Below are 14,838 nucleotides of genomic sequence, written 5' to 3'. Positions count from 1 at the left end.
AAAAAAAAAAAAAAAAAAAAATATAAATATTTATTTTTTTTTTTAACGTCTAATTTAATATCGTTAGATTAGTCTGAAAGTCTGACTAATAAGATGTTCTCAAATTATTACAGTTCCCCCAGAGTGGAAATACGTCAACACTGGGTTACAAAAAATATATATTTTGGAAGTTGTCGGGGTTTTTTTTTTTAATCTGAATTAGGATTATTTTTGCACCACTGAATCCAAAAATTACATCAATTTTCTCAATCAGGTTTTTACTCCACTTTGCTTTATAGAAATCTGATCTTCTGACTAAATTGATGACATTTTTGTGCTGTAACATTATCAGTTCATTTCCGTTCATATTTATTTTTTTAGGAGGAAAAAAAATGGTTTTATAACAGAGTGCATTAATTAAATGTTACAAACTTGGATTTCTGTAAACTGAATAATAAACACTAATAAGGGTAAATACATGTGAATTGAACATTACGTCTTCATTGTGTAAAATTCTCTGTCTCTTTTCTGTCCTGATGAAATTCTTTTGGCTGTTGACCAGAGTTATGATTCTCTTCTATGACAGCAACTAATAAACATTAAAACTTGCCATTAGATTCTCTTTTTAATTCTCCTGCTAGTTCTAAATGAGGCTCCAGGCCGTTTTAACTCACCGCTTTTTGGCAGGTGGGCTCGATGGCCTCCATGTCTCCTCGGCCGACCCTCATCAGGCAGTGCAGCGTCCGGCCTTTCCGGTGTAAACCAGAGCAGTGGTTCTCTATCTCACTGCGGCAGTGCAGCACAATCTCAGGACTCAGGGAGAAATCTTCCATCAGCATCCGCCTGTAATCCATCATTTCTCCCTGACACTCGCCACTCACCACTCGACCTAAAATGTATGTCACAGAGCAGGAAGCACACAGTAGAATTATTTTAAATTGGATTTTAAACGTCCTGGCGCTGCAGACGGAGGAAAGATCTGCTCACCTCGGTGCACGGCAGCCTCAAGGCACAGCAGCAGGTAGGACAGACGCGTCTCTTTGGCTCGGGGCATGTTTGCGTCCACGTTGCAGCGGTACTTCCTCAGGTCCGATTTGCAAGCTTTGGCGAGAGAGTAGCTCACCTTGTAGTCCTGGGCAATCAGCTTCTGCCTGGTGGTCAATGCCTCACGACACTGAAGACGCAAACATCAGCACCAGAGCTTACAAGTAAGCCAGAAAATTCAGGCCACTAAGCATGAATCCAAGCCAAATCAGCTCATTGTGTTGAATTTTATACCATCACTCAGTTTCACAATGTGACCAGAGTGTTCCCCTGACTTTTTAAGAGCCACTGATTTAACAGAGCTGTTGGGGGTGGGGGGGACACACAGTGAGATGAAAAAAGCGGAGGGGAACTCACCCTCTCAGACATGGCATCCTCAAACTTGTGGTTGAACAGACATTTATAAACTCGGCCCTCCCCAGCTGCTGTCTGTGAGGAAAAAAGATCAAGTTAACTGAAACTCACAACCACATGTACAGATGGGCTTCTGCTTTATGTTTATTGGTTTCTGATATGACGCATCAGCAGCGTAGCATTCACCTCGTTCAAAAAACATGCAGAGAACCATTATACAACTCTTTTTAGACTTTATAGTTTGATCAAATTATAAGTTTGGTAATATTTTGTCTTGTGTGGTACAAGAAGAAAACGTATGAAAGTGGAAATGAAGTGTGATGGTTGTAGTTAAGGTTAGCTGGGAACGACTAAGTGCATAGAGCAGATACTGCACAACAAAAAAATCATGATTAAAATTCTGATGTTTTAAAAAACTGCAAAATTGTTGGGTTTATTAGTGGCAAGCCATATTGACCAAAAACAAAAGGCGACAGCTTGAAACGCAACTACTGTGTGGAGCAAATCTTTAGTTTTACTTTTTGAACTCAACTATCACAGCAGGTTGATTTTTTTCCTGCTATCCTATGTGTTTGAGATGAACCTGTAGGTGCTAAAAAAAAAGGTTCTGACGTAATGGGCTAAAATGGATGATAAGACTCCAGCAGTACACCATGAAACACAAAGTAACTGTGGATGTGTCAGAGAGCATCCTCACATTTTCACAGAAGCGTTCCCGGTCGTCTCTGCAGGCCAAGTACAGGTATCGGTCAAGGTGGAAATCATCAGAGGACAGCTCGGCTACTCTCATGATGGCCTTCTTACAGTCGTCTCTGATGCGGTGCACGCCTGGTTGCTCCTCAGCCTCACGGACTAAACCCTTCTCCAGACAGGCAATCACTTCCCCCTGAGAATGGACGTCCTGCACACACACAGTTTTAGCAGGCCACTTCATCTATTTAACTCTTCAGTTTTCATATAAAAAAAAAACCAAACAAACAAAACAAACACAGAATGTCCATTCTCAGCTTTTATCTTGTTTTTACTCATTTTTTAAGAACATTTCTGCTGTTATTGCACATTTATTTTTCTGTATTGCACTGATGTGCTGTGTTGTAAACAGTCTGTAATATTCAATAAACATTATGTACATAAATAAAAATTCATCCTATCGAGTTACACATCCCTGGATTGAGAATAATATTTATGATAACTGCACAGCATTTCTTATGTTATAGACCTGCATAGTATATTATTATTATCTTGTTTTTTCTTGTTAAGATAAGACAAGATAAGGTATTCCTTTATTAATCCCGCAGTGGGGAAATTTGCATTGTTACAGCAGTACAGAGGACATAGCAGAACCAATATAAAAATATAAAAAAATCTATATATATATATATATATATATATATATTATAAAGTTGTTATTTTTAACACTTCTTGATCTTTTCTGTGAACCCACTTTCCCCACTTTGGAAGAACTTTTCTATTCTATTCCAAAATAAAAATAGTCCAGATTAAAACTTAAATTAGAGCTGGTAATACAAGCTTAGAAGATGTTTTATATTATTTTCTGTAAATACAGTGTCTGTAGGCCTAGCATCATTGACAACATGACACTGATCAAATATATTAAGGTTTAACCTTCATAACTTATGTTTAGTTGTCAAGTCTCCCAAGTATCTTCAGATAAGTCAAAGGACAAACTTGTGAAAAAAAAAAGGTAAAATAATAATAAATCAGCTCCAGGAACAGAGCCATTTAGGGATAAGAAAAAATGTGAGGACTGAGTGCAACGCGTTAGCTTAAAGAACCGTTTAGGTCAATAAAAGAGGGAAATGTTGACTTGATAATGGCGACGGAGGGGTCAGGGTTGTTAAAACAGATACTCGATGTCGGCTGTTAGCGTGACTCTGTTTGACGACAGAAAATCTGTCACATTTTCCTCTGTTATGTTACAGGCTGGATTGAGATTATAAAAACCTTCAGATTGTAGTCATCCAACAGTTTTATAGCACCTTAGTAACAATGTTAAAAATTATCTACATTTGTCATACTGATTATAAACAGCTATATTGATAGCTTTGGTTTTTAATCCAACTGATGCATACAGTTAAGACCAACATGTTTCAGACATGCAACAGACTTAGGTTTATGGGATCTTTCAGTGCTTCTAAGAACAACATAAAGTTGGCAGTGGCCTAGTCAAAGTCCTCACAGATAAAGTTAAAGATTATGATGATAGAAAGGATGTTTGATTAAATTTCCTATAAAACATAAAGACTGAAAAAGTAATCTAGTCCAAACTGATGCTTATTTTACACACTTATCCTTTGTTGATTCCTGATTTTTTTAAAAATGCATCATTGAATGAAAATAACTATATGAATCTGCAAGGCATACAGAAAGATATTGTTTTTTAATGATATGGATATAGCTTTAAACCCATTATTCTCTGGATTTAATGTCATTAATGTATAATTTGGCTAGAGCTGAATAACAGACTGAATATCTATCATCAAAATGTCACATTCAGTAAAATCTCAAATCCAAGGAACCAACTGATATCCTCACATCAGCTGCATTCTAATATGGGTGTAGTTTCATGTGACCTCATTAGTGATAACAATGAGGTCACATGACTAAAAGGTCTAATATTTTCAACTACACCAGTCAAATATTGTATTGACATCATACCTGTTCACAATTTGTAAAGAAAGTTCAACATTGGACAGAACTTTTTTTGAAAAAAAAAAAAAAAAAAAAAAAAAAAACTTTGGCAACATTATTGTATTTGACAGGGTGTGCACATGACACTATAATAAACATAATTATCATGAACATGAAAGAGTCTTTATGAATGGTTATGGATGTTAAATAATGACACTTTTAATACAAAGTTGCTCTAAAAGTTGCCTTGAAAGTCCATTAAAAGTGCAAACTTTGCACTTTGCACTTTTCTAAATAATAACACTTTAATGGTACTTTTAATGGACTTTCCAGGCAACTTTTAGAGCAACTTTGCATTAAAAGTGTCATTATTTACCAAATGATTCTTTATGACAACCGTTATAAACATTCATAAAGACTCCTTCATCTTCATAACAGATGTTATGTCATGTTTATACAGTGTCATGTCAGTCTTATGCACACCCCTCCAAATAAAGTTTTTGTTTTTTGTGGTTTTGTTTTGTTTTACTTACAAAGTGACTGACCTCTATCGCCCCGTCAGCGTGGATGTTTCTGATTACAACTTATCCAAACCGAGTTTTGGACCTGAACAAGCCTCCTTGATGAGACTCAAACCATCTAATGAAAGTTCAGAGGCCTTCAGGTAAAACTCTGCAGACAGTGAATCTCCACCAACTCGTCCAGTTACTAGTGAAACCTGACATCCTGCAACAAGTTAAACCAGCTTAGACCTCCAATATCTAAAGTACAATCATGTTAAACACAACAGCTAATGTTTTACTGGAATTCATCCAACAGTCACTCCGGTTGGACAGGTCCAACGTTTTCCATCTGCAGTGTGTGTTTCACATGTCAAGCTATTTGCTTAAACTCAAGATGAACTGGGGAATCTTAAAGGCCTGTCAAACGTGTCTTATTTCATAGAACCTCATGTCATTCCAAATATGTCAAACTAGTCAAATCACAGTTCATCTAATAGACCAAATACCTTCCCCACTTCTTACAGCAAATTAGTACAAATGTATTCGGAAAATTTCAACATTTCCTGAACTAGACTTGTGTAAAAAGTTACAAAATACATTTTCTGCTAAACAAACAAAAAAAAGATAACTTCAATAATGTGCACAAATGTAGTGGATTACTTTATCCACAACTTTACAAGCTCTAGAAATTGTTTTGAATTTAGAAAATTCCCAGATCTGCAGAAATCCTAAGCTGGAAAAAAAAAAAAAAAAAGAAAAAAACAAACAAGCCTCAACTCTCACAGCCAGCGTCCCGGAAAGAGACCCTGATAAAACGTGTCCTTTGGGTCTCAGACTGGAAGTAAAGTTTAAGAGTGGAGAACAAAGCACCTGAAGATGTTTTTTCTAGCCAACAGTGCGTTTGACATCCGTGTTCTAAAGCAAACATGATACACGGTGGTTTAACTGTTTCAGCACAGCTTTCATTTACATGTTTGAGATCAGAAATGTTTCACAGTCCAGAGGAAGGTTTTTGTCTTTGCCATGCTGAGAAATCGTTCAGTCGTCGCTCGAAAACTTAGGACTCTTCATTAACTTTAGATTTAATGCTTTTAGAAAAAACACCTGTTAAAATATGATACAAAAAATAAAAACTTTTAATACAAAGTAAAGAGTTCTACTTTTGCCTTTGAGAAATCATTTTTAATGAGCAAATTGTATGTAAAGATTTGTAGTTTATGTTTTATAGTAAAAGATGTTTGAACAATTACAAGTAGTTCTGATTATTTAGTCAGGTGACCTCCTGGTTAAATAAAAAACAAAATGACAGGTCAGATGGAAACTTATTTTGTTGATTTCCCCAATGTGCTACAATATAATAGTTTTATAACATAATGAAACATTTAAGAGTACAGTGTCTAACAAAGGACTGCGGCCAAACTTGTAACAATAATTGCTGCTTACTAAGACAGATCGGCACAAAGACACAGAAAGAAATGAGCAAATTCACCAACTCCAGATGTGCAAACCAAAACCAAACAGAACCTCAAACATGTAGAAAGTATTCAGCTGCAGGATCCGTTACTTTAAGGTCCTTAAAGAAATTAGGATTTTTTTTTTCCTTTTGGACATTTTTGTCTCCAGTGTTGAAGCTCGGCTCACCTTCTCCCCGGTGCTGATGCTGCCGCAGTGCAGAGTGTTGATGTCTTCCCGACATTTGTCCATGAAGCCGCAAATCAACCGAAAATCACTGTAGATGATGCTGGCCATCTTGGTGATGTACTGGTTGCACTGGTAGTCAGTGATGTTTCCACGGTTATCCACCAGACAGGAGACCAGGTAGCCCTTCCCCAGCTCCTCTGCAGCACATTCTTTAATCTGAGTATGGAGAAGAATTACTTTGTAAATAAAGCAAAACAAAAACACGAAAAACAAAAACTTTATTTGGAGGGGTGAGCATAATACTGACATGACACCGTCATATACATTACATTGACATTAACATCTGTTATGAAGATGAAGGAGTCTTTATGAATGGTTGTAACTGTTGTCATGAAGAATCATTCGGTAAATAATGACACTTTTAATGCAAAGCTGCTCTAAAAGTTGCCTGGAAAGTCCATTAAAAGTACCTACTTTGAATTAAAGTGTTATTATTTACAAAATAAAAACATGAGCTCAAACAGTGAGCTCATGTTATATCAGATGGAATATGAGCCGATCCCACTACTTCCTCTTTACAAATCAGACAGATCAAAAGCTAAGCTAACGTCAGAGTTTTTAACGTGTGCTCAAAATAAGTTTGGTTAGTTGTTGAGCTCTGTGAGCACGCTTCCTCCTGCTGATAAAGTCAGAGTTAAAGTAGAATCAGTTTAACACTGGAACTGAGAGATCAGAGGACCAACTGATTCTGGAGAAAGTTTTGCTGAGATAAGAAAAACTGTAAAAACAAAAAGCTTCAAAATGAGTAAAAAGTCAAGTTAGTGCTGCAATAAAATGATTCTCACGAGCTCTAATATTGGACTTGTCTCATTTCTAAGTTTGGCACATTGATCTAGTTAGCCAAAGTAGGCTAGTTTATCAATTCTGACTAAATACAAGGTCAAAGTGGTGTTGACTTCTGACCTCAGAAATGGTCGTCTTGCAGACCTCCACAGCTACAGACTCAAACTTCGGATCGGTGGTGAGGTTTAACTTGTAGTTCCACAGAAGCTGGAAAAGAGAGCAGACAGCATAATCATAACCAGTTCCAGATGATACGTTATTTTTTATATTTAAGTGTTTTAGTTCCAACTAAAATGATGAAACTGACAAAACTACTGAACATTCATGTTAAAGATTACATTTAACTATACATGCTAAACCAATTCCTCCAGTCTACATATGTAGTAATACACTCAGAGCAAGGCATGCTGGGAAGAGGGGGCTTTAGAGTACTTACATGATTACAGTCAGCAGCAATTTCAGATTCCTTAAAGAAAAAGAAAAAAAATATGGTCAGGGGTTTGGCATTAAGATTTAATTACAGCTCAAACATTTTTTTTCTTTTTTTGGCTCTGTAGATGAACTAGACACTCATTGAAACTTAAATCAAATTAGCTTGTATGCAAAAACACAACTTCTACATCATATTTTTGCCGTGTTGATCAACACCTCCTTTATAATCATGAAGACTCTTCCCATAATCAGAAAAATGTTGAAAGACAGGAGATGAAGTTCCACCCAACACCAACATATAGACCCCGATGTGGAATAAGCCTGGATGTACAGACAGTACAGGGTGTATGCTGTAAGCCTAATGACAATCCAATCATTTCTCTTGTTGAGACATTTGGACAGCGTGTCTGAGGCTGATGGCAGAGCTCAGGCAGACACACATCGTACACACACGGCTCAGCTCAGCAGGATGTCAGCAGACTGATCAACGCTGACATTGATCAGTCTGCCGACTGGAAACAGCCTTCTGGAAACACGGCTTTATAGGTAAAAGTTTACTACAGAACTACCATATGAAAATGGCCAAATAAAGGACCAGCATAGAGATGAGAAACACTGGAAGCTTAACCAGACCTGCCAGGGAGATCCTGACAGGTTTTATGTTCTCAGCCGTTGGATCTACAGCAGATTACTCAAAGCATGCTCACATTAGAGGGACACAATCCACCTGTTGGGTAACTTAAAACCACAGGAATATTTTCAGGTAGTTCCACAGTAGAACTTGAAGCCGATTTGAAGAAAACTGCCTTAATGTACCTTCTCCACAGCCAGCTCTAGCTACATGCTGCATCAGACCTAAAAACTACTGAGAGACCATGAAATTTGTGCTTCATTTGTGGAGGGAAAAAAAACAATCTTACAAATTAGTGATATTTTATGAGATGGCATCCATGCAACAAACTCAAAAAAACATTTTTTAACAAACTTCAGCTGCGACCGTTCTCTGCCAGTCTGCCTCTGATAAGTGAAATACTTTGCGATGATGTTCATGATGGGTTATCTTACTCGTTTTTTTATGTTCTGTCTGGCTATGCTTTTTTGAGTTTTTTTTCTTTTTCTTTACCATCTAAATTATTCATCATACTATAAACCCGATTCAAAACATGATATTCATTACAGGTCCTGTTATCAGCTGCCCTAAGACTTTCACCACCAGCCACTGAAAGAGCCTCATCAGTTTCTCACTAGTAGAAGAGATTGAGAAAATAAAATATCTTAAAAAAAAAAAAAAGCTCATGACATTGAGTAACGCCAGGCAGCTCATTTGATGTCACACTTCAGCAGACAAATTGGCTAAAGACATCCACCGTCAGTAAGAAACAATTTCTCTGAAATGCTGATTAAAGTCAAGGCTCGACTTCCTTCCTCAAACAAGTTCAGCTTCCACACACACATTTTTTTTTTGGGTTATTTTTTTTTGGCCTTCCTCTCTCACTGCGTCTTTCCCGCCATGCCTTCTTCACTGCTTCCAGATCTGAAAGTCGCAATAAACACAATTAAGAAGCAGCCATTATAGATCATTTTGTCCTTCCGCGTCACACAGGTTGACCTGTTGCTGTCTCAGTGTGCTCTCTGTGTGTTTCCACGGCACGCTGCTGGAGCTGCTGGACTGGAAGGTGTAGCCAGCTTCCAACTTGGAGCAACGCAAGAAGGGCTGACCTCTACGTTTGGCTCCGGATGCAGCCTTTTCATAATATCCAGTCAATGCTTTTAAATGGAAGCGAAGCAGTTGTGCAGCATCTCAATCTAATAGAACCAACACCAGATTCTGCTGAACAACTCATTTCTCCCATCAAAAACAGTCTGTCGAACGTACGCTCTCAAACAAACAAACTGCTTCGGTCGTTGTGTGTTTTATATGATTAAGTACCAACTGTCCCACAGGACACCACAGTACTAATCATGCTATATTAAACAAACTAAGTATATTGCAGGCACAGAGCTTGAATATGTAAATAATTAGCCAGCGGTTCCTGTAGAGCACTCACTTTGTTACAGTGATATTTCTATAAATGTGATAACGTGCGCCATGTTGAGCAATCCGTCAAGATGAAGATCACCTCCATGTTACGCCGCATTAATGCAATAATTCATGCAAAAGGAAGCTCAACCAAGTCAACTAAAATGTTTATTTATGTTATACAGTGTTCCAATTATGGGTTTTGAATCATCTATAATCATCAAACTTAAAACAAAAGCTTGAAATATTTGGCTCCAAATGTACTGAATCTGTACACGAGTTTCACTCTGAAATGAAAAATACTGCATTTTCCACAATATTCTCATTTTTTGAGCTGCACGCATTATTTACTGAACTCCTAAAACTACATTTTGTTTACGCAGATGTGGCTGGAACATGGACAATCACTTTAAATCATATTGTGTCCAAGTATGATCCATTCCAGGTGGGTTAACCCATGGTTGACGTGAAGCGTGCTATGATGGAGAGAAAACAGGAAGAAGTTAAGTATGAGACTGTGAAAGCAGCAAAGACAAAGTCCAAAGATATTAGAAAAAATATATATTTTAAGAATGAAATACATCATATGTCCGATTACATTAAATATGGACAACATTAAAATAATCTCTCAATAACTTTAATTTATAGTTCTTATTTACCATTTACTCTGCCACATAATGAAACGGCAACATTTTTCAGTATTTGAAACCATACAAACCAGAACAGCAACATGACATCAGACCAGAGAGGACAGTCTTCAGTTTCCATCTGGACCAAGTACCACGTACACAAAACCACAGCGCAACTGCCAGAGAGGCTGACCGAGGGCAGGCCCAAGAAACCAAGTCTAAAAAGAATTCTGAAATCCCACCCAGCAGCCTGAAACAGGTTCAGCTTCCAGAGAGCAAAACTTTATCTGCTGCCTTGGCAAAGAAACAAGAAACATTGTAAAATGTGTTACTAAAATGGATCAACACTTACTTTGAACAAATCGTTCTAGTCTTAATTCTTGAGACAACCCATCATGTTTTATTGTGACTTAAATGTTGTCGTTTTTGGAAACTTTGTTGTAGCTGATTAGAAACACCTAGAAGGCCACAGCCGGATGTGATCCAGTCAGGACAATAGGGTTGTAGTGATACAATAATCTCACGATACGATACACGATATTCTGCTCACGATACAATATATATTGCGATATTCAGCAAACAATACAGTTCAATACACTTTTGCGATTTTCTGAAAGATTTTAGAGGGACAGAGTGATTTTGGTGACATTTTGTGACTGTTATAGAGTTGGATTGAATTAATTTAACTGAAAACTGATTAAAAGCACCAACTAAACAATACCTGGCTCTGGTTGGACATGGACACAGACTTAAAGTCGACAGCTGGACAAAATGAATCAAAGAAGTGGTGAGAAAACATGTTTCTTTTAATTGAAACAGTACAAACTGTAGCTTACATGCATTTATAAAGTAAATAAAGTGCACCAAGTACCCTGCTCTGAATAGTTTGATACCTTTTTAACCTTAACACTTAACATCTGAAGGAATCACTCTAAGCCTACTTGCTTCACTCTCCTGGCAAAGCAAGCAATGAGTGAGCAAGGTGACAGTTGGATGTTACGATACTTGCGGATGAATATCGATTTTTTTCTAGGAAAGAAAATATTGATATATATCGCAAAATCAATATTATTACACAGCCCTACAGGACATACAGTCAAGACCAGGCACAGGAGGATGAACAAGTGAACACATAAAGAGAGAGTGAGGGAGAGAAACCTTTCCCATGATAATGATTGTTTGTATAGAAACAAGATCTACGTGTAAGCTGCAGAGCATAACGACATCTGTTATAACACCAGGTTAGGCAGTATGTCACTCAACACCATTATCCATGGTCAAACTAATGAATATTTCAACATGAAACTAAAAAGATATTCTTGAAGATACTCAATAACATCTTCCCAAGATGGCACAAAACAGCACCTCAGACAAATACTGGAGGGTCTCCCAGTGGCTCTTCTCTTACTGTCCTGGTTTAGGAGTTCTTACAGCTCATTCTTGACCAGTCATGTGGGCAACATCTTTGTCTTCTGCTGTATCCAACATCTACCGTGTCCTTGGTCAAAAGTGTAAGGTGGGTAAAGTAAATACATCAACGTATGCTGCAGTGGGAGAATGTCCCAAGAGTATTTTGCTTACGTTTTGTGCGAAAGATGAAATGCCTTTAACGAAACAAAACATTGTCTAATCACTGTGAGTAAAAGAAGACATTTCTCTGATCGTACACAGTATGTACTGGTCTGAACCCCCTCCACTTAACGTTCAGCTGCTCTGCTCAAGCTACCAAAAGTCTGAAACCTCTGGAAGTCTAAGACTCTCGTAACATGGCTGTACATCCAGAGGAGGATCACTGAATTCACATTGACACAAAAATTTGTTTGAGATAAATTGCATACAAACAAAGTATTTCAAACATCTTTGAGCCTTTATGCAAGCTGTGTCAGCAGCAGAGCGGTGGCTACGAGCAACACTAAAAACTTATTTGCTAGAGATTGCTACTTTGTCGTTCAAGAAATTTAGAAAGGCAAGTACAGCTAGTCCACTAATCAAGAACAACAAAGACATATGCAGGGTTTCCTCCAGCGTATTACAGGACTGGTGGGTCAACAGGCTTTACCCCAAAAATGATTGTTCAGAGCCAGTCTGATGTTGACATTCTCTTCAGTTTCATTTTGTTGAGAAAAAGAACAGAGCAGGAAACGTGGGTAACAAATGCACTGTAGGTAAATGTTTCTGATTAGAAAAATCTTTATACTAATCAAATGACAAAACTGAGGTTTGAGATGCATGTGTGGGCACTGGGCACCAAAGTGTTGCACAAAACTGATAAGCCAGGGGAACTTCAACAGAAGTGTACTTCTTCTACAAAGCATTATTTTCAATATTAATTGATCTAAGCTAGATGACCATTCTGTAAGGCTAATATTACGAGTGTCAAGTTCATTTGCAATAAATAAATAAAACTTAATCAATAATTTAGTGGACCTCCATGACAACATGTCATTTTCTATGCAACTTATGGTCCAATACCTGAGAGACTCTGCTGCACAGATCAAGAGAATCAGAATCAAAGCGATACTCAAAGACCCAGATTTTTAACCTTATACATTCTGAACTTTTTCAAGCCTCCTTTCATCAGCAGTTTTCTCCCAAACTAGATGAAAACAGCTCTTCACCAGAGTTTATCATAAAATTAGAGGCTTGTGACTGAGTAAGTAAACAAGGTCAAGGCTCATCCTAGCATCTGGAACCGTCTGCTAACACACACACACACACACACAAACAGGGATCCTGGTTTGCTGCAGTTCTGCTCAACTGCAAGTTGATGAGCTCAACAAGTGAATAAACAATCAAACACACCATCAGGTTCCTGTGTGGAGAACACTGGGAAGATCCCACAAAAAAGTCTGAAACCTGAAAACTACATGAACAACACAAAACCTTATCCACTGACATCAAGTCATTAACTACATATGCAGGTAGAAAAAAAAAGTTTCATCCTGAAAGGCTTTATGAACAACCATGTGAAAAATGAGATTGCGAAATATTTTCTTACAGCAGGAGCTCCAGCACAGTTGATTTGAAATACCTCCACAACGTTTTAAATAGGGCTGTGGAATAAAATCTATTTTTAATGAATTGAGATCATGACAATTCTGACAAGCTACAAAACTGGATTTAGTTTTGCTAGATTATTACACAATTCTTAGAAATGTGAGAACTAATCAAAATACAATAAAAAGATTTTTATTTGTTCTCCAAACTTCCATCACCTGATCTGCCTGTTTGATTGCATCGCCAAGATAAACTCAATAACATCTCAGACCAGAGATCTGAACACTGATGATGACTGATGTCTGTCTGGAAGTTAAGTAACATTGAAAACTTAACAAGAGTAAGGTGCACTGTGCAAAACAGATGAAAGGTGCCATTTCTAAATAAGAATTGAAATCCACACACCTATAATATACCAACAAATCCTAACCGCTCTAATGAAGATGATAAATGGTTTGAGGAACAGAAATTACCTGACTGCAAACTGGCACTTCTCCTCAACGATCTTGAACATGTGAGCAGGTTACCCGGTGCTCTATCTGTTGTTTAATAGATCAATTTACCCAGAGTTAAACTTCCAACATAAAGAACATCCCGCACACGCAAGAATCTAGTGATGTCGTGTGCGTATGCATCTTGCGTAATCTGACAAAAAATTACCCTTCAACTTTTTTTCTGAACTATAATTTTGTAATTTACTTTCATTGTTTCAACGTTTATCCTTGAACCAAAAAGCTTACTTTTAGAGACCATAGCAAACAGTCCTGCCATTGCACCACGCTGAATTACAGGTTAAGCAGTCAGTGTTTCTACGGTGTTCTCTGTCTGGTTTTGCGCTGGACATCACAGTACAAAGTGGGAGCCATTTAAAACAGATTCGTTTAGGCTGCGGTTATGTATTCTGTATGACGTTCTCAAAATGCGAGCGCTAGCAGCAGTTAGCTACAAGCTGCTAACGCAGGCACACCCTGCAGCTGGTCGCAAACTACGTCTCCCATCGGCGCTAATTTACCTCCTTTTTATCCTGCAGACACTCTAGTACCGCCAGGTTGTTGTTCCAGGAATGTTTCGGACAACGCCGGGTCAGATCCTCCCTACATACTGCCTCATCGGACAGCTTCCAGCCGGTAGAGCGCCTCCGACTTAACGAGGCCCCCGCTGCCTGGTTCCTCTCAGCGGCTCCCTGGTTTGCTCCGGGACCCGGACCTGCTGCAGGATTTGCGGGGTTGTCTCCAATAACACTGAGCCTGCCGACACCGTTGTTTTCACCTCCTTGAACTTGATGCGCCAGTGAAAAGATGCACATCACCAGCAAAATCAGAGGAACACGTATACAGTCCGCCATCTTCACTGAGCCACTCAGCCAACTGAGGCGTTCAGGAACGCTCGGAGAGATTGGAACTGGGAATAAAGGCGTAGACGAGTTTCCTTTTGAATTATTCATGAGTCCAGTTACTTTTAGTGAAGCTACCTTGAGTTCCGAAAACTTTTTCTGAACATTTATTCTAAGTAAACCAAAAATATTAACAGAAATTCGGACGTTAATTGCATTACGTTTGCTTTTCCGAAAAAAATTCAACAAAGGAAGCATTATAGATAATTTCAAGACATTTTTTTTAGAATTTATATGCTAAAAATGTGTTTTTTTGTTGTTTGTTGCCTCAGGGACAACATTGCGCATTTAGGACCCTTTTGCTCAGACAATATTATTCTAATGTGATGATATTCAATTGATTACAAAATA

The 14,838-nt window shown here is 38.0% G+C and overlaps 1 protein-coding gene across 1 annotated transcript in view; it reads right to left on the bottom strand.

The window, feature by feature from the left end:
• The window catches only part of glg1a (golgi glycoprotein 1a), a 30,971-nt gene extending 16,468 nt beyond the window's left edge, over positions 1 to 14,503 (bottom strand). The window contains exons 1-8 of the mRNA XM_007568485.2: positions 14,107 to 14,503; positions 7,453 to 7,482; positions 7,137 to 7,223; positions 6,174 to 6,389; positions 2,075 to 2,278; positions 1,381 to 1,452; positions 967 to 1,153; positions 654 to 868 (exon numbers count right to left, since the gene is read on the bottom strand). Coding sequence (XP_007568547.1) covers positions 654 to 868; positions 967 to 1,153; positions 1,381 to 1,452; positions 2,075 to 2,278; positions 6,174 to 6,389; positions 7,137 to 7,223; positions 7,453 to 7,482; positions 14,107 to 14,439 — 1,344 coding nt within the window. The 5' untranslated portion in view covers positions 14,440 to 14,503. The remainder of the gene's footprint in view (positions 1 to 653; positions 869 to 966; positions 1,154 to 1,380; positions 1,453 to 2,074; positions 2,279 to 6,173; positions 6,390 to 7,136; positions 7,224 to 7,452; positions 7,483 to 14,106) is intronic.
• Between the last annotated feature and the right edge of the window lie 335 nt (positions 14,504 to 14,838).

Source organism: Poecilia formosa, unplaced genomic scaffold (genome assembly GCF_000485575.1).
Source record: "Poecilia formosa unplaced genomic scaffold, Poecilia_formosa-5.1.2 Scaffold224, whole genome shotgun sequence".
NCBI lineage: Eukaryota > Metazoa > Chordata > Actinopteri > Cyprinodontiformes > Poeciliidae > Poecilia > Poecilia formosa.
Note: the sequence above shows the minus strand (reverse complement) of the source record. Positions and strands in the feature narration are given on the sequence as shown.